The following is a 26,335-nucleotide window of genomic DNA, read 5'->3' on the forward strand; positions in this document are numbered from 1 at the left end:
CAAACCCCACAGTATTATCAACGAAATAGATACTTAACCAAACATTCAGAACTCATTAAAATGAACAATAAGTTAAAAACAGATTAAAATACACGTCTTGATAAGGCTTGCCAAAACAAAAATATTTTAGGCAGGTGCCAGAGTACAGTGAAGGTGTCTGTCTGATGTGAAAAGGCAGGAAGTTCTAGCGCATAGGTGCTGCCAAACTAAAAGATTGACTTCTTACAGCTGTGGAATGAGCATTATGTGGCACCTGTAGCAGCACCACTTCTGCAGTTTGAAGTGGTCAAATAATCTCTCTGCCCATGTCTAACTTGAACAAGGCCTTGCATGGTTCAGCTATAGCAGCACAACTCTTGCAGTTTTGATTCAGCACATTATGTTATTGCAAGAGACCACTGTTAGATCCACTTTCAGCCTTGCAGAGTCGACCATATATGTTTGGCTAGCTGAGACAAGGCAGTTGTGGTAACCACAAACTATTTCTGTAGTATATAGCGCCAATCTGCTTTGTCTAATATGAGCATAATTCTTGGTGCTGACATCTGTCAGAGTTAACAAAGTAGAATGGTGACCTATATTTTGTGCTCACTTGTAGATGAACCAGCTCCCTTGTACTTGAATCCTACAGTTAGAATCATATATAAGAATATTTTATCCCTTATAAACCTAATTGATCACTGCTCTCTGTTGGTGAGGGCCTCCTGTAGACACCTTATCTGCAGGAGTTCCATTTTGCTCAATATACCTGTAGGACTAAGATCTTTAATGTTGTGGCAGTTACCATTTGGAATTTCCTCCCCTTGAATATTAGGTAGGCACTGTTTCTGTTGTCTTTTCAGCCCTACTAAAGACTTCCTTCGTTCAGCAAGCCTTTTAAGATGAGAGCTTTCCCAATCTGCATCTGTATTGGATAGGTTTGTTTGTTTGTCACCTGTCTGTTGCCCTGGGCTACTTTGAGAAGAAGGGAGAGATATAAATTTAATTAATTAATCAATTAAACTTTAAATGATACAATACGATTCCAAAGCTAAATAGGTTCTTGAGCACTTCATCTTCTCTTAAGAAATTGTTGCTTGAAATAAATAATGAAACTACCTCATAAGATGTAAGCAGTGAATATTCAAGTCTTCAGTGGCAGTTAAAAATGTAAAAATGTTGATGCTTAAAATTTGGAAGTTCTAATTATAGCTGGAATGTGCTTAGTTTTACAAAACCTGTGATAATAATTAATTCTCTAAGGAAAATGAACCTCTACAGATAACCACTCTTGGGATATAGTATTAAGCGAATGACATGATTGTTTGGAAGTTAAATTAGTAAACTTCTCTAACAAACGTATGAGTGTGGAATTTTGAGTAATCCTTCTGGGATACCAAGTTCCTTTCTGCGGGTCATCCTGAGTCTGACATGATGGACGGTGAATTCCTAAATTATTATTTTAAGTAAGAGTAATTAGTTATTCTCTTTCCGTAGAACAGCATATTAGTATATTTCATAACTTGGAGAAGACTTCCTGGTGGCCATCAATTTCCAGGGACTTAATCTTCTATATTTGTTTTTAAAGATTTTTGAAAGTATCCCATTACAAGTGAACATGGGGAAAGTCTGTTTCTTCATCACCCACAGAATTATGACAAATGTCTATGACAGGTTCAAATACGGGCATTCTGTTATATTGCACTGTGGTGTTTATTGGTGCACCCTGTTTTTATCATATACATGCTGCTACTGAATCAAGTTTTATGCTGTTAAATGTAGCTCTAGTAGTTGATGGGCAAAACCTATGTAGACATCCTCAGGTGATTAGAGTATAAGTAAAGAAAACCATTAGAGCATATTATTAAGAAATTTGTCGGTTAGGCTTGCCTTTCATAATGACAGCTTGGCTTGCTGCCCATGATGATGATGAAGATGATGATGATAAACCACCACCACCACCACAACAATTTATTATTATACCCCACGCATCTGGCTGGGTTTCCCCAGCCACTCTGGACGACTCCCAACCGAATGTTAAAAACACAATATAGCATTAAACATTAAAAACTTCTCTAAATAGGGATGCCTTCAGATGTCTTTTAAAATTAAGATAGTTGCTTACAGTGGTAACTCGGGTTACAGACGCTTCAGGTTACAGACTCCGCTAGCCAACAAATAGTACCTCGGGTTAAGAACTTTGCTTCAGGATGAGAACAGAAATCGCATGGCGGCGGCGCGGTGGCAGCAGGAGGCCCAATTAGCTAAAGTGGTGCTTCAGGTTAAGAACAGTTTCAGGTTAAGAACAGACCTCCAGAACGAATTAAGTTCTTAACCTAAGGTACCACTGTATTTCCTTGACATCTGATGGGAGGGCCTTCTACAGGGCAGGCACCACTACCGAGAAGGCCCTCTGCCTGGTTCCCTGTAACTTCACAGACAAGCAGCTTTTCTGAAAACTAAAATGCATCTTTGGTGCTTAAATCTGGTATGTTCCTTGATGTTCATGGATATTGCTAAAGTTCCTGAATTTTGTTTGATTAGGATTGTGAGTCTTTTTGTTTAACTTTCAGATGTAAAACTAGCCTATTATTTCTGATCATCTTACCTTTTGATCTTAGGAGCAAGGTGAATATAACATGGAGAAGCTTTTCCTTGATCTCATAATTTTATAATTTTAGAAGTTAATATGATAGCTTCTATAACACAGAATAAAAAGATGAAATGCCACTAGAACATGAAAAGTCAAACATTTACATTTAACTGTGATAATTTAAAGAGATTTCATTGTAATCAGCATTTTATATCAATGCAGCTTAATAAAGTAGGGCATGATCCAGTATCTTGCAGTCTGTCACTGCTCCATATGGGTGACATTACATTTTGTGACCCCATATATTATTGCTGTTGGTTCCTGGTGCCTTGGGTGGGGTGGTGGGGTGGGGTGGGGGGGTGTTCTTCTGTAAATCCCCATTCTGTAAGGTAGCAGTGAAAGCCCTCCATGCCTTCTGAACCAGACAGCGCAATTCTGAGATCTAGGTTACTAGTAAATATGAACTCCCGAAATGTCCTCTTACTTTCCTCCAAGTGTTTATTTCAAAATGTAACCATAAATTCAATCTAATTTATGGACCCTAGCTTGCTGGGCTTAGCCTGGGAAGTAGGGTAGCCTCTTTTCAGAGCCTAGAAATCTGACTCTGTAGCTTTGAGTAGATACTACTCTGATATGATGACCGCCTCATCAGAAAATAGGAAATTACAGGTAAGCAAAAAATAAATAATTTTTTTACATGCGATTTATTCTCCCACCCCACCCCCCATGTACATCAGTGTGCTCGTAATGATGACTTTAAAATAAATAAATGAAACTGCCACAAGCAAGAAAGAGTTACTACAACAAGCTTGGCTCCATCTCCCTGCCAAAGGCTTCTATAACTCGTGTAAGCCTGATTACCCTCTCTTGCAGCAAAAGGAACTTAATTCTGTTCCCCCACCTGCTTTTTTTCTAGAATGTTACTAAATGTTAAATTCTTCCCACGAACAGTGCAAGGCTATGTATCTGAATGCATTTTTGTTTCTTAACAGGTAAGGTGTTTATGTTTAGCCACAAATATATTTTTTAGCATTTTTCATGAAATATATCAAAAAGAATATTATAATGTTCGAAATGAAAGCCATTCATTGCAATAAAACTCCATTAAAATATTGAGGGGAGTCCTTCCAGTGACTTCAATAGGTCATTGAAAGTTAAATGGAAGCTATTCAGTAGTTATGTTGTAGAGGTTCAGCAGGGAGGAAAATATTGCTGTGAGTATTGTAGTTTCCAGCAGATAGAAGCAATTTTGATCTCAAAAGAACTAGAGGGCAGGAAGTTAAGTGTTAATTCTGGGAAGGATTTATTTATTTGTAGTGTAACTGTACCTCATTTTTAAACTGTAGCACTAAAGGTCTTTAAATACTTTAACATATCACTGCCATAAACGTGACAAGTGTAATACTCTCAGGTGCAATCCTATGCTCACTTACTCCTGTTATACATAGTTTATAATAGCATGGTGAATTTAGCTGTGTGAATTGGACCTATGTGATATTTCAATGCAAATGAAATACTTTACCTCTGCTCACTACATTGCTCTAAGTAATGGCATCTTAATATTAAAGAGTACCACACTGATTCTGTAAATCTGCTGTAGCTGCCACAACAGAAACTGTAGCAGCACTGAAAAAGCTGAAGCCACATCTCGTACTGAGAAATGCAGGAAAGATGCTCTGGCCTGTTCCTAATTTTTTACATAAGAAATCCATTGCTAAGAGGGAGAGAAGGAGAGAGAGCGAGGGGGGGGGGGAACCACACAAATGCTGAGGAACCTCTACTCTCTTACAGTATTTGTTGGGGGTATCCCTGATGGCCACCGATTTAAGTTCTTATGCCGATGTCTGAAGATGGGATGCATTAGCATAATATTTCAAGTTGTGCCGAAACATTTTATGCTACTTTAGACACTGCAGTCAATGGTTTGGATCCAGAGTTTACCACATCTAGTGAAGTTTGTGGAAGCTGACCTACCTGCTCCCTCCTCGCTATGGCAGCCCCTCCCAACCCCCACAAGATAGTATAGTAAACATTGGTATACCCTGCAGAATTTGGAGGAATGTGGGAGAATGGAATATCTTAAAATTGGCTTGAGACAATGTCAGCAAACAGATCCAGATGAGGGCCAGTAAACCGAAATTGCAACCTGATAGGACAAAGCCACTATGGTTGGGCAGTTCCATTGTCTGGAAACTAGACAAGTTGCCTGTTTGTGGTACGGTATCCCTCTTGATAAAGGGACAGGTAGTGTGGGAAGCTCTTAGATCCAGCATTGTTGAGGGAGGCAAAAGTGTCCTTTCTATCGAGCAGCACCTTTTACCAATTCTGGCAGGTATTCAACAGCCGTTCCTGGACAGGCATAATCTGGCCACATTGATCCATGCAGTGGTAACCTCGGGGTTGGATTACTGCAATGCACTGTGTGGGCTAAAATTGGTATGGAAGCTGCAGCAGGTACAGAATGCTGTGGCTAAGATGTGATGTGGAACAGCCTGCTCAGAACACATTACACCAATATTGAAAGAACTGCACTGACTGCATGCATCTTACCAAGCCAGTTCAAGGAACTAGTAGCGTGGCTATTTTGTCCTCCCCCTTCTAGCCTCCAGCATCACCCACACGCTGTTCTGCAGGGGCCTCCAACTGATAAGAACAGCTTGTCAAAAGGCTGCAGGGGGAAGGAGAGGTTTTTTTTGGAGGGGGAAAGGCTCCTCCCTCTTAACTCCAGCACAGCTGAAACTCCACTGAGTGTAAGTGTGGTTTCAACTATATATATTTGCATATTTCACACTAATGTTGACTGGCTTAAAATAGATAATATCTAAAGTCTATCAAAACTAACAATCAAGTTTCTTCACTTCTGCCACCACCTGTCTAGAGTTGTCTGGTCCAAAAATGCTAGAAACTTTCTCAGAAATGCAAAGAAACACTTAGGTGGACCTTAGCTATTCAAGCTCTTTCATCAACTGAATAATACATTGGCAAATGTCTCCCCAACTTAAACTGATGTGGTCACTGTGGCAGAAAACGGAATCCCTTTAAGATGCAAGGTTCCAAAGCTTTGTAGGGCTTCTAGATTAAAATCAACACTTCTTGGTCCATAATCAAATCATGGATTATAGCAACTTTAATACATTAATTAACTTAATTACATTTGTTAATTAAAGTAATTAAGCTTGCATTAAACAGCACAAAGCAAATAATTGATTCTCAGCCAGCCGATAGGCCGAGTTCCTGAAGCCACTAGATCTGATTCTGTATATGATAGGGCTCATTTTTGTTCCATGTTTTTCTGCATAGGTTTATACTTAGGTAAAAGGTAAAGGTAAAGGTACCCCTGCCCGTACGGGCCAGTCTTGACAGACTCTGGGGTTGTGCGCCCATCTCACTTAAGAGGCCGAGGGCCAGCGCTGTCCGGAGACACTTCCAGGTCACGTGGCCAGCGTGACATCGCTGCTCTGGCCAGAGCCAGAGCCAGAGCCAGAGCCGCACACGGAAACGCCGTTTACCTTCCCGCTGGTAAGCGGTCCCTATTTATCTACTTGCACCCGGAGGTGCTTTCGAACTGCTAGGTTGGCAGGCGCTGGGACCGAGCAGCGGGAGCGCTGGTTTATACTTACTTAGTTATTTTCTTCATCTCTTATTTGGATGCTTAGTTATTTTCTTCATCTCTTATTTGGCTTTCTTTCCTGTTATAATGTACTGTATAAAGAAGGTGGTAGCTTATGGCTTAGGAACGGAAAGCTATTTAACTCTGCTCTGTTGATAGCCTACTGTGGTGCTGCTGTTCTGTTTTGCTCACCTTAAGGAAGTAGCCAGGATAAAAGAAATGTGCTCCTCCCGTGCAGGAACACATTCCAAAGGATTATACTTTTCCCACTTGTTTTTCATTGGCATGGATACCTGGGCCATACCTAGAATCTATTGCATACAAACAGCACAGCCATGCTTCCTTTCATGTAGGGTGACTTTGAGACTCTGTCCTGACGTAGCGCATATGGAAGGCACTGAGGCATCGCTCCTGACAGCTATGAGTTACCCACGACTCACTTCCATAAAGTCTGGAAGAACTTCACCTTGGTATTGGACATTGGATCATGTTCTCCCATACTCTCTTGGAGAGGCGAGCCATTGCCATAGCTGCCTTGCCAATATGCTTGTCTAGCTCAGTGTCAATGGAGAGGTTGCTGGTTGTGGTGGAACCCAAGTAGACAAAATTATCTACCACCTCAAGCATGTGACTACCAATGCTGATGCATGGAGTGCTAGTGATGTACAGTGGTACCTCGGGTTAATAACTTAATTCATTCCAGAGGTCCGTTCTTAACCTGAAACTGTTCTTAACCTGAAGCACCACTTTAGCTAATGGGGCCTCCCACTGCCGCTGGGCCGCCGGAGCACAGTTTCTCTTCTCATCCTGAAGCAAAGTTCTTAACCCGAGATAATATTCCTGGGTTAGCGGAGTCTGTAACCTCCAGCGTCTGTAACCTGAAGCTTATGTAACCCGAGGAATCACTGTACTGACTCAGGATGTTGGTCTTTGTCAGAGCTGCAGACACTGAGGAAGCTCTGCAGAAGCTCATGAACTGTTTTGCCCAAGCCTGCAAGGAGTTTCGGCCTTAACACCCACCTGACAAAGAAGGTAAAAAGGTAAATGACTCCTGGACAGTTAAGTCCAGTCAAATTTGACTATGGGGTGCGGCACTCATCTCCGCTTTCAGGCCGAGGGAGCCGGCATTTGTCTGCAGACAGCTTTTCCGGGTCACATGGCCAGCATGACTAAACCACTTCTGGTGCAATGGAACACCGTGACGGAATCCAAGAGCGCACAAAAATGCTGTTTACCTTCCCGTCACAGCGGCATCAATCTATCTCCTCTCGCTGCTATGCTTTTGAACTGCTAGGTTGGCAGGAACTGGGACAAATCAACTGGAGCTCACCCCATTGTGCAGATTTTAGCAAAGACTTAACATCCTGGGTCAGGACATCACCAGCACTCCACTCATCAGTTTTCATATTCAATCAGCAATTTCACTTTAGGTTTCTTCGTGTAGGCTAAGACACAGTTACTATTCCTTCTCCCTGACTAGGACAAGCTTTAAACTCTCACCTGTGTAAAATACTTGCACCACTCCCAATTTTTCTCTAACTAGAAATACCCACTTGTGAGGGTAGGTAAACACAGTTTTGCAGAGAAAGCAGGCACTGGAATGCAGTGGCTGAATTTGGGCTCTCAAATTTCAGCAGCGCCTTGTGTGAAACTAAAATTCAGTTCTTCCTTGCATCTTGCACTCCGTTCTCCAGCACTGCTGTGGCACCCCCTGCAATGTGGTGCCCAGTGCGGCCATATGTGTCACACTACCCTAAAACCACCTCTGTGGAGTGGGAAGGGTTCAAGCTCCCCATATCCATTTTTCCTAAGCCCTAAATTATTATTTCCTCCTAAATTTTCTTGGATCTCAGCATTATCTGCTACTGAGAGCCATGTGATGGTACCTGTGTCAGGTTTATGTTGCCACTAAGAGTGTGGTAAGATTAAAGCAAAGCATGGTATTTATTGGTGTGAAAGGAGACATTAATCCCACCCCTCCAGCTGGGTCCATTCTCCCTGAAAATGGGAATAATGCAATCTTGCAATGCAGTCACAGCCAAGAGCTCAGATGCAGACCTTTAAATATTTCTAGAACCAACAAGACCTAACCCTTGCTTCCATAGTAAACCATTTGCTAATTGCCCCCCTTAGTCATTTAAGTTTATTTTCATCCTGCAATCTATGGATTGCGTTTGCTTTAATTCATGTTACCTTCTTCCATAACGCAGTTCAGGAAGCTTGTTCTCTAAGGACCTTTGTATTACAGCTGTGGCTTTCTTGGGAATCGTGATGAGCTCAGCAACGTCTGCCTTTAATGTTCAAAACAATCATTGAGCAATAAAAATTAGGGCTCTTTTTGCAATTATTGATTTTGTACTAAGATGACTATCTCCCCTTCCCCTTGAAACTCATAAAATTTCAAATAGAAGCTTAAGTTGTTTCGTACTGCTACTCATAGTAGAAGGCTTTGAGGCATATGTTTGTTTTGTATGTGTTTAGCACAAAAAGAAGAGCATTGACCAGACAATCTTTCAATCTAAGATTATGATAGATTAAGAAATGTTGACACTTCCATTCAGATTTTCCTTTGTGAAATTTAAGAGCGTTTTAATGGCTTACTGATTACAAATTGGTGCTGCTGTATTAAGATTGATATGGAATGTTTCATTAACCATATATCAGAAGAGTCTCTTACTTTCAGTTTCTTGTAGGCTGGTTTAACTTCTTAAATTAGTCATGTAAAATGTCTGCCCATGGAAATCAGTATCACACAGATTTTCAAAAGCTGTAACCATAAACCAGACCTAACATATCTAAGCTCTGGGTCACAGAAAGCATTGCAGTTGCCACATAATGCATCTGCGTGGAGCTTCACCTCTGATCTATTTTAAAAGGTCTTTCCATGAGCTCTGAACATGATATTTGAAATGGCCTAAAGAGGACCACTTTGGGAGGTATTGTTGAGGCACGTTCAAAACAGTTTTTAGTTCATATTTCTTGATCTGGGTATGCATGATTGTATTGCAGCCTATTTTGCAAGCTTTGGTATCGAAATTTCTTTAAGGAACCCACTATAATGCATTCAATGAGTGTTTGAAATATGTTGTACGCCAAAAGATAGCATTCAGTTTTGCCTGTGCTTTTTCTTGTCATACCACTTTAGTTGGCAAGAGTTGCAGAATTTAATGATTGAATTGCTAATTAGTAGACAAATTTTCAACTTGAAAAATAAACAAGCATTGTACAACCTGAGCTTATAGTCCTGCCCCGCCCCATTTTTGTTTAACCTTGGAGGGGGGGGGGAAGAAATGCTTTATGCCAGCCTAATCACATTTAGTTTCTTATGTTCTTGGAATTTCACTGCACACTTTCTTAAGCTGGACATTATGTCAAAAACTTGGAAATGTAATTCACAATGTTCTTCTACATACAGGGTGCAAAAGTGACATCCAGTGGCCAGTTACATTAATTAGAATAAGTTGTATTCCATAGGGCAGATTTCAGCAATTCATTAATAAAATGAAAGTAAATCTCCTTAAGTTTTATGCTCATAGGATTGTGCTGTCAGATGTCTTTGCATTGCTTCAGTCTCACACAATTACAAAATGTTCTGTTCAGATGAAGACTTTAGAAATTAAATCTAATGGGAGGCATAATAATTTTTGTAGTGGATCCCTGCTTGTTCTTCATCAGGAGCTTTATTTCCTATTTGCTCAGTTTGAAGGATGTCTAAAGGTAGCTAATTTCACCCTCTGTTTCACTTAGGAAACCTAATTTCTTTTGTTTGTTTCAAAAATTAACATCTTTCCCCCCCAAGAAGCATGGGAAAAATATTGATCTGTTTGTAAGCTAATCTTATTTTAAAGCTTTTGGTAAACTTTCAACACCATGAGGTTATATTTACAACATTATTACCAATAGAACAGAATACCCCACAAATACAGCACTGAAGTGTAGAAATGTTCATTCTGACAGAATTTCAATTTTTAAACATAGTGAAACTGCTTTACAATGGCTGTGGAAAACAGTGGAGACAAAGGGAGGGTTCATTTTCTCCCTTCCACCTGCCTATCCGTGCAGCGTGTTAATTTTCCCCACCCTAGTTCTTGCTTTACCAAAATTCAGCATGATCCAAGTTCAGTTGGGTAACTGGCTCTTTTAAATTAGCCTACAAGTAGCCACAATGGCTCCTGAGGTAGACCAGGGCCATAATGCTTGGGGGACACAAAAGGCTAACCCCCCCCAAGCTATTTTATGCCACAGTAGGGAAAAGACTGGTACCGCATGGGTACCAAGCTCATATTGCAGCTGCTTTTAAGCAAAGAGCAGGATGTAAAGAGATCGTGTCTGGTTCAATCTGCAATGTTCTTAACTGTGTTTGGGTCTTGCCCATAATGCCATGCCGTGCTTTGAATATTGACTGCTTCGGCTGACCCACGCTTATTCCTTGTTTTGTACAGAAGCTTAATTTTGGGCAGAGTTGTAGTAAAAGCATATACAAACAGATGGTTGAACTGGGCTTCTGTTAAGCTAAATTAGTAGTAAGATTTAAAAATCCATAGCTTATTCCATGTACAAGTGTAAGGCAGCCATTTAGTCAAGGAATTTAAGTTTGAGCTTAACAGTTTCACTTGTGTATTTTGAAAATGAGGGCTAATGATTAAAAATGGAGGAAACTATGAAAAATGTCATGCAGAGAATTCCTTTCTGCCTTGCCACACTGTGGTCAAAGTAGTATTTTGGTTTTATGCCTATTGTGCAATGACAAAGGTTTATTTTCCCTTTGTTCTTTTCAGAGCGCTGCAGCAGCTCCCAGTCCAGTGCTAGGAAACATTCCCCCAGGAGATGGCATGCCAGTAGGTCCTGTACCACCCGGTTTTTTTCAGGTATTCAGACAAATTATGAATTTTAGGACTTAGAAATGGGTCGGTAGCATTATTTGGCACTGCCAGAAAAGAGTATCACTTCAAATTCTGTATAAAATGCATAGTATTTAAGAACAATAGCGGGTGGGATGGGGAATTAGGACAGGTTTAGTGATCAATAAAAGGCAAGCTTTAAGCTGTTTTATGTCAGGAGTTGGAAATTGTGAAACAGTGCAGTAATATTCACTGTTATAGAATATTAGATGTGCAATAGTCCCTTAGTCTAATTATGTAATTGGGGAGGTATTTTCTACACTAGCATAAGGAACTGGTTACTTAATATTGTCTTCTAATTAGAATCCATCTAACTGAAATACAGTGGTGCCTCGCAAGACGAAATTAATCCGTTCCGCGAGTCTCTTCGTCTAGCAGTTTTTTCGTCTTGCGAAGCAAGCCCATTGACGGCTTAGCGGATTAGCACTATTAGCGGCTTTTAGCGGCTTATCGGCTTATCGGATAAGCAGATAAGCGGCTTAGCGGCTTAGAAAAGGGGGGGGGGGAGGAAAAAAACCCGCAGGAACTCGCAAGACATTTTCGTCTTGCGAAGCAAGCCCATAGGAAATTCGTTTTGCGAAGCACCTCCAAAACAGAAAACCCTTTCGTCTAGCGGGTTTTCCGTCTTGCGAGGCATTCGTCTTGTGGGGCACCACTGTAGCATTATACTTATACATTGTAGGTTAGCAGTGTTTTGGAAGAACAGTAGAATAATGCAAATTCAAACTAGCAGTTTGAAACTCTAGGAAGCTGTTTCTACTCTTTAACAGGTAGCTATGTAAATCTGTGTATAGGTGTGTTTTTGGTCTGCTCTCATATCAGCAGTCCTGCTACTAATTAGTTATGTTAAGATAAGTGAGAAAAACATTAGGTTAGGAAGCAAGTTACAGAAAGCTTCTTCTCTGAAAGAGAAACTAGAAAACCAAGTTAATGGGAGTGTACTGCCTTCATTGACTATTTCTGACTTCAGGCATAGAGCACAATAATAATTCAGGGTACACCATAATATATATAATGTTCTATTGTATAAGTCGGAGAGAGGTGTTGGTTTACTTATTGTAACAGTCTGATGAGCACAGAGAGAAGTACCACTAACATATATTGAGAAAGAGTCTGCTGATTGGCTTGTAGCCTTTTCAAGCAGAGATGGAGTTGTGAAACTGCCCGCAACTGTGGTGTACTGTTCCCAGGATAGAGAAAAATGATTGAACAATTTTTAAAAAAAATTAAAAATAGTATTTTCTATTAAAACATCAATTCTGGTAAATGCCATCTCTTTTCTAAAAGTGAAAACAATGAAAATGCCACCGGAGTGGGCTGAATCTGTGTGCTTTATTAGATGTTTCAAGTGGACAGATTATCGGGGAACTATAAAAACTAGATCTTATATATCCATTTGAAAACGTTCAGTGATAGACTATTTTTTAAATATCAAAAATGAATATAAAGACAAGTTTGGACAACTGTGCAGGTTTTGTAAAAATTGTCTAATTATCATAACTAAAACTGCAGTACTCTGGAAAGAACTTGTGTTATTCAGACCCATGTCTTTTTAAAGGTTTGTCCTCTGTTCTTTTTCCACCTGTGTCTACCCCTTGGGATTTCCTTTCTGTGTGATGCTTCAAATCCTTGATAATACCATCCAGTTCATTTAACCACAACCTATGACCCTTGAGGTTTTTTACTGAAGCAAAAGGATTAATTCCATCCTTGTATAAAAACTGTAGTGATTTAAGGATTATATTGTCCATTTGAGGGCAATTCTTTTGTCTCTCCACTTTTCCGCATTTGATAACACAGACCAGTGAAATTGTTGGTCACTTACCCAGGAGTAAAGAGACCTACTCTGGGCTTATTCTTGGGGAATTACATTGCAACAAAGGACAAGGCTAACATAGAAGGGAGCTTTTCTCTATTAGATGCAGACTGTTGAAATTTAACACCAGGAGGTTATGTTTCTACCAGTGCAATTTGTATGAGATAGATGGCAAGGATTATAGTTTTGAGGTTTCAGCTGCCTTTTTGGTGACTTTTTCAGTGTCTCAGTGGTGTTGTTTGAAGTATGTTTATAAAATTGTGTTGTTGATTGTGACTGGTGGCCTTTTTGGATAATAGAGTTAATCTTTATATAGGTTATGCTATTTTTACTTAAAGTTGCACTGTTGGGTGGCTTTTAGCATTGTTTAATTATATTTATATATTTTGATGATTTCAATTCTTTAAAAAGTGTTTTATGGGAGTTAGTCAACTAGATATATAGCATTTTAATTTTTTAGCAATGCCCATGCCACTCAAAATGCACGAGGCCTAATAAAAGCACTTTTTTCAGTGCACCTTGTAGGTGTCTGTCTTTGTTGCTTTGGTGTTAATACTTCCCTCCTCCTTTCCTTATTATTTTTAAATGATCTGATTTTAAAAGCAAATTGGAAGTTAATTCAAACATATTGAAGGCTACACTTAAATGCTTTTGAAATTGAATCATCACTACTTTTTTCCATTGAATAAAGTATCTTACCTTAGGTAAGGCATCATAACTAAATGCAATGCAGAACATGCGTCTGGTTCACACATCACACTCAATCATGATTTGGTATAATGTACGAGAGCAGGAATGACTGGTGGTGAGCCTTGGGTTCACCAGCCCTCTCGTCTTCTCTTCCTCGTTTGTTTTGAAGAAACTGGTAGATGCCAATGGCACTGAAAGGTACATAAAAGAACAGATGGGCTATATAAAGCTGAGTAAAATATTGGTCATCAGGAAAGCGCATTGGATCTCTTATGATAGTCAATTTTAATAATAGGCTAGTTCAAAAACAATGTTTCCAGCATAGTTAAAGGGGAGATGTCACCATGTATTTTTTTTTAATGTAATTTTAATCTCCTGTTGGAAGCCACCCAGAGTGGCCGGGGATACCCAGCCAGATGGGCAGGGTATAAGTTAATAATAATAATAATAATAATAATAATAATAATAATAATTTTTAAAAAACAAAAATTATTGTGAGCTCCCTGACTGACAAAAGGCAATACCTCCTGGGGTTTTTTGGAATAGAAAGTAGTTTTCAGAAATGTATTCCAGGGAACCCTAGGATTCCTTAGAAGTTCAATAAGAAGGTGGACAAACTTTTTGCAGTGGCAGCTAGCTCACAGTTATCAACCTTCCCTGGTGATGTGTTGCTGCAGAAGTGTTGGATGTTCTTTAAACTTCCCTCTCAATTTGCACAGGTCTCACCGGTGCTGTCTGTACTGTGCCCTAAATTGTAGGTGTGTAGCAGAAATCTTGGCAGCATCTTAGGTTTCTGTGGCACACATTCTCATCAGGTTTCTGCATACAGAGCTAATTTTGAGTGCAGTTTGAAATTTCCACAAACATATGCAAAGAAAATAGCTATTCCGCATGTGGATTCCTATTTCACATAACTAGCTGCGCTCATTGCTTTGTGTATTGCTTGCATATTTGCATACAGAGCTGTACAAGTGACCTTTGAATCATGACACCCAGCTGTTGGATAGAATTGGCCAAATACTTTTAGACTGCATATCCTTAATTGCTATTATTTTTTATTACTAACTTGAAGTGTTAGGCACTTAACAGACTCTCCTAACCACTTACTGCAACTTCCATGTTCTTTACTTTCTTGAATAGTAAGACATACTAGGTTTCTTTCTGAAGGAAATTATTGAAGACTCACTATGTGACTATAGTGACAAATATATAGGTAGCAAAGAACAAGCAGCCACACACATAGTGCTGGCTTTAAAGTAGTGATAGCATTCATCTATCTTTTCCCTCCCACATAAAGATCACATAATCAAGAAGGTTGCTTCTTACGAACCAGTAGCAGGAAGATTTTTTCCTGTGTGCAGGATCCCTGCCACCTTAATACACAAGAGCATAAACTCATGGAAAAAGGGAGTGAGACTGTTCCATTGAGAACCTTTGTGTTGAATTGCATTTATAAGAGAGGGGAAAGTAGAGGAAGAAATGAGCTGGAATGAGCCACAGGAGCAGCGAGACATCTGGGGCCATCATTTTTAGAGATGCTGAGCTTGCACAAGTAGTTCATAGTTCTGATGCTCAACACATGAGGGGAAAAGAATCACTGAAGGAAACATTTTCAGGCATTAGGGATTGCAGTCTCCTGCTATATGTGCTATTGGCTTTGAGTCTAGGACGTTGTGAACTAGTATGTGTGGGGAATTCATGCTGGGGCGAAAATACTGAAACCGATTTCCATGTTTGTTTTCTGTGGCTGCCACAAAAAAGCCATTTCCTGTTCCAGTGCCTCTGCTATTTGTGTCGTAAGGGGCAGTCTGTGCCAATGTGTGAATGCTACACTTTGGACCATAGGATGCAGTACAGAATCTAAATATCATTCCCCACAGCAGGCACCACCAAAACAGAAGCTTTCAGTTTTGGCTAATATGTAATATGTGAATGAGCATCAAGTGTAATCAGTATGTGATGTTGCCACATGGCTGCCCTAGCCAGTGGTTCTATATTTAGTGCTTTCCTGGTGCTTCCAAGCCTCATGTTGACAGGTGTGTGCTGAAGGGCAGGGGCCAGGAATACTGGCAGCTTCCACTTCAATGCCACATGGTGCAAACTGCTTAAATTTCACCTGTGGAAGGGAATCTTGTAGTTGTACTAACCACATTGTATATGCTTAGCAGTATAAGGCCTGTTTCGTGGGTTATTCAATAGCTTTGGGTTATAATTCCAAACACCATCAGGAGTAAGCCCCATTTAACACAATGGATTTTATTTCTGAGTAGGATTGCTCTGTACGGATTTTTTTTTTAAATGAGAAACAAATAAAACAAGGCAGAACTGGGCTAAACAAAAACTACTCATCCAGCTATTTATCTCAATTTCAAAACCCATGTCTGTTATTTGACTTCGGGGGTAGGGAAGGTCTGTCCTGAAATGCTAGGAAAAGTTCCTTTTGAAATTGGTGTTTGAAATAACTGCAGTGGAATTATGCCTCATTGCACGGTGTGTGCATGTCTCCCGATTTGCTCTCTTGGTACATGTGGATTTGCTTATGCTTACGACAGGTAGTGATATAACCTCATCATGTGTCAGGAGGCAATGCCACAATGCTTCCAGTATAGAACTTTATTGGTTACATAATAACACATAATGTTATTAATAGAAGTCATTGCTAGTCACAGCGACATTGGAGGCAGCAGCAGCAGCAGGGGCAACGGCTCCTCACTGCTGAGCAAAATTGTCAACTCCTTGCCATTTGAGGAATTTCCTTTAAACAAAGGACTTTCTCAAAAAGAACTCTTGAAAATACCTGTGATACTGCAATATTGATGAGGAACACCACTTGATTCTGAGCATGGAATGGAAATAGTTACAATTAATGAAACCGAAAGATGGCAAATTGGCACCACTAGGTGAAGCACATGGTATAATGACATAACATATCACTTTCAATGTGGTAGCACCCCAATTGTAGAATATCCTTACCCTGCCTTCTGGGGTGAAACCCACATTATTTACTTTTCTGAGGCAGTGGAACATACCTCTTTCCATTGTCTTTTACAGGGGTTTGATACAATTTAGCTGGCTGGAGGTTAATGGATAGTCTGTCTGCCCTTTTAAGAAGATAGCACAATGTTTTACTCATTGTTGTTATTTTATGTTGTCTCTCTTTGGGATCGTGAATAGATGAAGAGTGGGATAGAAATGGGAATGAATGAATAAAAATGAATAGAAAATACTCCCGTGTAATAGCCAGTTGTGCATTCCTTCTAAAGATTTCTGAGAATCAGATTTTAGCCACTTTTAAAATAATAATTCTATCTATCTATCTATCTAAGCCACTTTAAAACAGAATATTGAAAAGGCCGATAGCTTTCTGTTTTAGAAAATTTACCTGTTAGTGATTAGGACTGGGTTTAAATAGATTTCATTTGCTCCCAGATGTGTCTGCTGCTGGACAGTGTCTGCCTTCCAAGCATTAGTCCAAATTTGGTGTTAGAGCAGTCATTTGTATGTGCAATTACTATTGCTCATGTTGTTTGCTGGTAATGCTTATTGGAGTACCTGAGCCTCAAACTCTTGACCTATCTTTATTTGGCCCAACCCTCAGTGATGCATGACTGGAAAATGGATAGGGGAGAAGGCAATATTTATCTGGTGGCAGTTCTTCTGCTTTCTGTGGTGCCACTCGGTAGAGGGCCTCAACCTGGGGGTGCATTTTGGAGGTACAGGGAGCTGCTACTGGAAGGGAGAACTGAAAAGCTCCTGTACATGAGCTGAACACTGCCTGTGGTCTCTGGATCCAGCACATAGATTTCCACCCCTCCTTCCCCAAGTCAAGTCATGCAGAGAATAGAACACAGTTCATATTTAACTCACCAGGGAGATGCTGTAAGGATGTTAACTCTTGAAGCTCTGAGAGAAAGATTTTCTCAGATGCTCAGAGGCAAATAACCAGTGGCTAAACTTCTGCTAGTGACTGGTGAAAATTAATGTTGGTGTGATAGCAGGAACATATAAGAAATGTGAAAACAGTAATAACTGCATGATTGCTTTGTTATGTGGACCGTTTCTTGGTGTATTATGGGGCATATTAACAGAATTTAAAATTGCCGAATTATCAGGTGTTGTTACCAGTGCCATTCTTATATGATAGTGCAGTGATGAGAAAATTTGTTGATGGCTAGTTTCAAAGTCACATTTTATATGCTGTTCTTATGTAAAAGCTTGTGGAAATGAGTATATGAAGTATATAAGATTATCTTGCCATCTAGTGGCTACTATATTCCCTGCATTTTCACTTAACGGTTGGTTGGTATTGGGATTGAAGTGTAGTTTATCTAGTTTATAGTCATAGTGTATGTAAGATACAATTATATGTTAAGGAAGGATTTCAGAACACCATAAAGTCAATGTGAGATTTTCCATTTTTCTATGGCATATTGAGTACAGTAAGTTACAATAGCCCTATTGCCACATTGTTGTTCTTGATACAAATTACTAAATGCAAGACATTACCAGTTCAATTTTCTTTCTGATTAAAATGGGTTGAATAGAATATATTAATAAAATAATCTTAAATATTAATGAATGGCTTTAAAATGATTAGCTTTTCTTCAGATTCTAGTCTACAAAGGATCTTGAAGTTGTATGTATAGTAAGTTACCTTGTGCTAATGATATTAATAGCTTTTGCAACTTACATATAGAATGTGGAATTATGTCAGAAATGATATATTTGTCTATCTCGAATGCTGTCCTCTTCAGAGTCAGTGAAGGATATGTTCCTGGTATTTTCTGTGTGGTTCATGCATAGAGACCCTCGCATCCGCATTTGTCTCAGTGACCAGAGTTCTTTCCTTCAACTCCATACCTGGGAAGTTCTAGAAAGCTTGTGAAAACATATTGATTCTGTGAAAACAAATTGATTCTTTCCTCATTTTGGTGACAGAATGAAGTGTCCTGAAGTTATGGAACCCAATTATTGCAGGAGACAAACTAACATTATACAGTTTCCAAATGCTGCTGTTCCCATTTGCTGGGGTTTATTGAATTTTTATTTATTTATTTTTAAACGATCAGATTACTTGAAGGCAGGATATCATTTTCCTGAAACAATTCTTTTTATCATCTGGAAAGGCACTTGTTTCGCCTTTGCATTAATCAGCATGTCTCTGATAATCCAGATTTGACTCATTCTCTTTGACTATTGAAAAAAAAACAATGGTATGAATCCCAGGTGTTGTGTTCTGTCCTGTGGAGAATGGGAAGGTGATGTTTGAACCATTATGAGTAAAATTATATGGAGATCTTGAAGAGATGCTGTTATACTTTTTAGACAGGGAGATGACATAAGATCATATGAAGATCATATGAAGAAGTTCACAAAGTATTTGTGTGGCATGTGTTAAAACATGGCATACAAATATATTTTGTCAAGATTATTGTGTCTGAGGCAGACAAATTATACAAGTGCTTTGTAACTTGATTCACAGGCCAATCTTTGGGGTTTTGCATTTGTTTGCTGTATGAGTTGGTGTGAGAAGACCTGAAATTCATAAAAACCATGTTGGGAATATTTTGGGAAGAAGTACTTCTGAATAGTCTTGCTGTAAGAAAGAGTTGTCTTTATTTTCATCTAAATATATATTGTGGCAGAGCTGGATTCCTTTAAAATGAGCTATGTATATGGGCAGTAGTGGATTGCCAGACCTTTGATGGCCACCAAAGGCATACGGGAGAAAAATTGCAAAGTGATTGTAGGACAATTCAATTCATAGTGAATTCATCCATGTTTGGCACTTTTTTGAAGCTACATTTTCTTTTAGGTTTACTACCCCTTAGGAAACACAAACTAATAAATTCCTAGATTGTTTTATTCATTCATCCTGCTGTGTTCCAAAGTTAACAGTACATAAAAATATAGGCCAACACTCAAATGAGCCATTTATTAGTTCCCCGCTGTACATGAACTTGTTACAATGCATAACAGATTATTATGTGCTGCTGGAACCACAGCCACTTCCCCATTTCACACTTTCCTTCACACTTCACCTTCAAAGGTGCGCTCTTCCATTGTCTCCAAGACAGACAGATGCCAACTAATAATTTACCACGATGTGCAGACAAGCTCACTGTCTATTAGAGGTGCATTTTGATGAAGTACTGTACATGTGTGCAGATATAAAATACAACATAAACTAAGTCAAATTTCTGAATAACCCAAAAATAGCTCTTGTGTTAGCAGATGTCCCCACTGGTGTCAGTGTTGGGGGCAGACCCACGGTCACAAGTGGTGGTCCTTCTTTGGCTTGTACAAAATTCAAGCAGATCAGTTCTACTTCATTTCTCAGTATAATTGAATAAAGTAAAGACTTGTATTGATGACAGGCTGATTTTCTGAAGCTTATGGAGGATAAATGGTGCTGGTGGTGTTTAAGTTGGCCTTAACATGCTGTTCTATGCTCTATTGTTTTACTTAGAAAGTTCTTTAGCGCATGTAGTTGCATCAAACAATTTTAGCTTGTTTCTATGTGCTTTCAAAACAGATAATTATTTAAATTGGGCAAATGTATATAATATAATTTTCAGTTTAGAAGCAAAGCATAAATGTTTTTGTGGATTTGCATTGTACTCTTGTTGGATTTTTCCTAGTAAAGGAATCCTGTTATGATACATAAACTATTAATTTAAGCATCAGTATATAAATGCAGCCTCTTATGTACAATTTCCTTTTAAGGTTTTAGTAACAAGAACCACAGGAGTTCAGTTTTCTAGTTTCAGAATTTAGGAACAAAGACATATTCTGAAACTAGCTTTGTCTAGAAGTGGTCCTGCTGGTTATGGGATTACTCATGGACTTTCTATTTTGCAATCGCTAGTGTGATTCGTGTTGTTATAATATATTTTACCTTTTCAACATAGGCTAGCCAGTTCTCAAACACTCAAGAGACATCTAGTGTAAAAGAACAGAATACATCGATTTCATGGAGATAACTGCAGAAAAACTAAAAACATGTTTATATAATGTACCTAATCCAGAGTCATCTTGCATAAGCAGTGGTTCGCTTCTTGATGTGAACATTGTGTGCTCCTTCCAGAATGTTCATGTGACATTCTTATTAGCAGGAAAGTCTGTTGCCACTGGAGTGCTCTATGTTCTTTTGTACATTCTTTTTGTTTGGATTAGAGACTACTGTGTAATATACAAATGGTGTGCATTTTTGGCACTGCAAACTGGGTAGAGAGAAGAAGAAAAATATTCTTACAAATTACGTTTAGGGCTAGGACCAGATTTCTTGGGAAGGGGCAGTTGCTGTGGGGTTGACAGTTCCCTCTTACCCAAGCACAGGATAGAGCCCAGCCTCTATATGCTTTCTCTGCCTCCACTGCTTTTGTGGTGGTAGTAACACCACTCTCTGTTGCCAGCCATGTTTTAGCAGTGGATGGAAGGTGGCACTTTTAACAGGATCTAAGCTATGCTCCTTTCTGTGGTTGCCACCAGCCATCTTAAGTTACTGATTATGCAATGTTCCAGCCTATAGATTCCTATAGATTTCATAGGTCTGTAGCCCAGAGCATTATATGCCCCAGCTGTGTTTGCCAGTTTTTGAAGACTCACCTCTTTACATAGGCGTTCCCTTGATTTCTCAACCTGAGTCCTGTTTTAATCACACTGTTTTATTGTGTATTTTAATTAAGAATATTTATATTTTAATGGTAGGTTTATATTAGTTTTTATACTTTGCAAATTACTTAGCCTACTTTGGCATGTTATTTAACATGGCAGACAGTCACCATGGATGGGAGGCAAGCTAGGCTCTTGTTCAGGAGTGGAACAGCTGCCCATTACTAGAAAAAGCATTGGGGGAAAGAGGTAAATGGCATCATGGTTGGGCCAGTGAGGGGCCATTGGACTGTGCCCAACCTGGCTGAGTGCTAGTGCCAGGCCCAAGTAAGCTGAAAAAATAAAGCAGTGTAAAAGGTAGATATAGGTATGTCTCAGTACTATTCAGAGCACAAATGATAGTGTAATGCAATTGAAGTCCTGTCAGTATGGTTGTGACCTGCACACTCACAGGTATCTCTTGCATTGTTTGATCTCTTGGCTTTGATTTAAACCTTTTCCTCCTCTCTGTTCCTAGCCACTGCAATTTACTACAGCATTTTTGCTCTACCTTCTGTTACTAAGATACCCAAGGCAGCTATCACAATTTACTATTTTACTATCATCATAACATAGTAAAAAAAATAAATGCTTTTTTTGGTAATTAGATATAATTTATTTTTACTTATTTCTTATGACCCCTGCTTTAGCAGTAACATTAGCAAAGAAGATGACATCCACACTGTCAGTGTCTGTAATATCTAACATCCTGTTCAATATTATTTTTAGAATCACGTTTTCACAATTTCTTGAACCATCATCAGTCAAAAAATTGAGAAGAGCATATTTTCCATAAATCCACACCAAAGAAGACATTCTCCTCCCTTGTAGTAGTGTTCACAGAATTGTTAAAGCAAATTTGCATCCTATAATAAAATCTTGGAATTAATTTGTCGTGGCACCCTGCTGCAGCCATGTGTTTTGAAGAAGAGTGTCATAAGTAAAACTAATTTCTTATTGTTAATGAGTGAGCTAAAAGCCCATATATGTTATACTAGAAAACTTTCAATCCCTGCTGTAGAGTTAGTACTATCAGAGTACTACAAGTGCTCACCCTGCTTTTTCTCACATCTGGCCAGCACTGGTGAGATGTAGTCCTTATCCTTCTACTTCCGTTCCTTTACGCTATTCTATCATGGAAAATGTACAAGTATTTCCCCCACACAAATAGCTCAGTCAGTAGAGCATGAGACTGTTAATCTCAGGGGCATGGTTTGAGCCCCACATTAGGTTAAAGATTCCTGCATTAGAGGGGGTTGGACTAGATGACCCTGGAGGTCCCTTCCAACTCTACAATCCTAGGATTCATTTGTGTAGAGCTGTGCGTCTTGACTTCTGTCCTCCTTCTTTGATCACAGTTTTCAGAGTCCTGTTGTAGGCAGCTTGATTGCTCTTGTGACATTTGTAACTTCCTGCTGCCTGTTGTTGTTTTACTAATCTTGGGTTTGTATGTCAGCCTCCCAAAGCTCTGTTGCTTCTGCCAAACACTACCTGAAAGTCAGTTTTTAAATATAGGAAACTGTTTTCTGTTTTCTATAGGTTCTGGTGCTAAATGTTTTGTGGTGGTGGTGGTGGTGGTGTGTGTGTGTGTGTGTGTGTGTGATAGAATAACATTGTGTTTTGCAACTAGACTTCATATAGATGTTAGTTCATCCCATGGGATATTTGAGTAAAAAAATGAGGTTTGTACAGTTGCATTTCTTTTTGTATTGCTTTTTTTGCAGGGTTAACACTTGAACTTCAAAATGAAGCTAATAGATTTTATAAAACTTTTTTATTTATTATGCACAGTATGGCAAATTGGTTTAAATTCTTCATTGTATTAATTTGGTTAAGGGTAATTTACAGGTACCTAAATTAACAAAACAAGTGTTCAGATTAAAATAATAATAATCTTCCTCCCCATCCCACATCTTACTGACTTTTCACATGCTTGGATTAAACTTTTTTCTCTGTTATGAAGCACATACAGTAGATTTGATAAGTAAACAAAAGTTTTTGCCTTCAGCCAGTGAAATTCTATATTTTTGCATCTAGCATCACTGTTCAATTTCTACAGTGGAAGTATTCCAAATTGTTTTGTCTCTTGTAGTTTGTTCTGGCCCAATCACTGGTACAAGTCTTTCCTAGTGCAAGACTGCATGTGCAATTACACTGTTAATGGGCGTCTGATATGCGTGGTCCTGCTAAATGGTTTTTAGTGGGTTAATATTTTTCATCACCATTTCTAAAGTACTCAAAATGGTGCTTGTACGCTGCACTGGAGCAAGTAGCGTGTTGAGACCCTGGATGGAACTGCCACCCAGATTCAGGTCATGTTCCATCCTGAAAAGTGTTGGAAGTTTGGAATGAAATTGGGGGAAAATAAAAAAATTAAAATTAAATAAGGAATAAAATGGGATAAATAGCCTAGGAAAAGAATGTTTCTAATCTTTCCCCCAATTTTATTAATCCATAGGGACCTGCAGGTTCACAGCCTTCACCCCATGCACAGCCCCCCACTCACAACCCCAGCAATCCCACGATGGGACCTCATGGTCAGGTAGGAGGGTATACAAAAGCACCCATATGCAACACTTTACTTGCAACTGCCATTACAACGATAGTTTGCTCATTTCAGATTTATCATTTAACTTTTCTCTTGTCCACCTAAAGTGGTTCGTATTTTGAACCACACTTTTCCTACCCGCTGTCCCCTTTCCCCATAAATCTCACCATCTACTTAATAAATTGTGTGGTATTGTTCGTCTGTCTGTCTGCTTAGTTATTTTCCCAATACCCATGTACTTTGTAACAGCAGTTTTGGCATACAATGTGGGCCCGCAAATTTTCCGCAATAGTATTCATACATGTGAATTTTTACTACTTATCTGGTTTTCTGAAATTCCTGAATGTAGCATTTTTCATATGTTTTGGACCAACAATTGACTATTTTAAACCATTATTTGATTGACACAAATGTAATAATAGTTTGGAAATTGATGGTTTCAACTATTGTTCGTTAAGCTTGCCAAACCCTTTGATGCCAAAATGTTGGAAAATCATTTGGAATGTTTTCATATACTAATTTATTCCTATGGCACCGTTTACTTTCTTTCAAATAGGCCTAGAACCTGGCTTTGTTTTTTCAGTTCTTGAGCACATACCAGTGATCTTTAGTTGTGGTTTCTTATTCTGAGGGGAAAGTGTAGGCTTCTTATGTGGGGGTATTGGGAACTAAGCAAATGAGTATTTCAAAATAGTGCCTACTTTGCGGTGTAAACATTTCCAAAATTTGGGGAGGGGGGATTTGGGAGCTATGAGATCTGTATCCATCATTTAATAGATCATGGCATTTCACAAGCTACACAATTCAGAGTTCTGTGTTGTCTAACTACAACTTGACTTACAGGCATTGTGGTACACCAGTAATAATTTAAATCAAGTACAAATCAAGTTCAGCAATAAGGCTATTTTCCTTTTTCATCGGTATCTCTTAGTATTTTGATATCAGGTAGTATTTCTGCGTGTTGTGTGTAACGTTATGTAATGTTCAGAAAACATTTTAGATTATATGTCTTACTGTTTAAAGTTCTTGCTTAGAGGTTGGCAGCTGTTTAGGAAAACAGCAGTCAACCAAGGACATTCCATATAAATAGCATGTGTTCAAGTGATATATGGGTTATTCTTGATTATTCCTTCAACTAAACACCTCTTCTTTATAATTATTTTGATCCAAAAGGCAGTATACTGGCCTAAAACTTCTATATCTAGCTGCCTACAAAATGAGATTCCATTGCAAGTTAGCAGAGAGGCTGTTTGGGTTTAGCATGCAGTTAATGAGCAGTTTAAATAATTGAATTTAGCACCGTAGTAACCTAACAGCAAACATCTGCTGTATTAATGTAAGAGTTTGGAAATGAAGATCTATCTGGGTCTTGCAAGTTGTATCAGTGACTCAGTTACAGAGCTCAATTTTTTATATTATATGAATATTTACAAGTTTTTATTTGCATTGTCAATATATTGGGTTTGTAAACTTTGTCTAGATCGTAATCTTTATTTTAATTCTCTTCTCTATGTGTCATGTAAACAAAGTTCCAGAGAATAATGTTCTATGTCTAGCTACAATTATAATGTGAATCCCTGAAACTGGAACATTATCAAAGATGCAGATATAGGTACTAGACTCACAGTTTTTATAGACAAGACAAAAGTCAAGAAATTGTTCTTTGAATTGCAAGTAGAGCTAAACCAAAATATTTTTTATGTCAAAATGTGGGTATTTGATAAGGGAGAACCTTTTGTTAAACAGTAAAGCAAGCTGCTTCTCATCCAAGTTCTTGACATTAATCATAACTCAAGCAGAACTGTACAGAATCACCCCAAGTTTGGTTTTTAAGGCCATGAGGAACAGTCTAAGCCTCTGAACAAGCTCAGGAAAGCTCCTGGCCTGACTTTGCTAAGCTTAGACACAGTCCTTTTATATGCTCTTGGTAAGCTGTGTCTTAACCTCATCCCCAGCCCTGCTTACAGTCATGTGGCCCAGAAAAGTGCTAACACAGTATGTATAAAGGGACTGTTCCTACATTCCTAACTTGCATTACAGGATTCCTATGAGTGTAGGCACTGTTTTCTTTCAGCTCTACAAGAACTGGGTTGTAGGTCTTGCTTTTCTGAGAACAGAAGTGGTGATGCTTAGTGGCCCCAGAATGTTGATAGTCCCAGATTACAGGAATCAATAAATGTCAGTTAAGAAGTATAGTAACATATGTCGCTGCTCAAATAATTTAACGTTATTGTTGGTTGTGAAATTGGTGTCAAAGTTTTTCTAGGATTTAATTTTAAATGGCTGTATCTGTGTTCTTAATGTAGTTATTTTCTTTTGCAGCCTTTCATGTCCCCCCGATACCCAGGAGGCCCAAGGCCGCCTTTAAGGATACCCAATCAGGTAACAGTCCTTTTATTAATGAATAATAATTCATTATTGCATCATTCTCTTGCAAGGGGCAAGAGAAAACTGAACCAGAAAAGTCAAAACTCTGCATACTTTCTTTTTGAGAACAATAATTTCAACAAACTCCATACATTATACAGGCATTTGACAATGCAAA

At 38.9% G+C, this 26,335-nt stretch overlaps 1 protein-coding gene across 10 annotated transcripts in view; it reads left to right on the forward strand.

Moving 5' to 3' along the window:
* SSBP2 (single stranded DNA binding protein 2) overlaps positions 1-26,335 on the forward strand; it is a 131,852-nt gene that overhangs the window by 69,335 nt on the left and 36,182 nt on the right. For 5 of the 10 annotated variants that reach the window (XM_079995730.1, XM_079995732.1, XM_079995739.1 and 2 more), the window contains exons 5-7: positions 10,961-11,050; positions 23,701-23,784; positions 26,113-26,172. In XM_079995730.1, coding sequence (XP_079851856.1) covers positions 10,961-11,050; positions 23,701-23,784; positions 26,113-26,172 — 234 coding nt within the window. The remainder of the gene's footprint in view (positions 1-10,960; positions 11,051-23,700; positions 23,785-26,112; positions 26,173-26,335) is intronic. The other 5 variants (XM_079995736.1, XM_079995737.1, XM_079995738.1 and 2 more) reach the window with 2 other exon arrangements.

Source organism: Podarcis cretensis, assembly GCF_951804945.1.
Source record: "Podarcis cretensis genome assembly, chromosome: 11".
NCBI classification, from domain to species: Eukaryota; Metazoa; Chordata; class Lepidosauria; order Squamata; family Lacertidae; genus Podarcis; species Podarcis cretensis.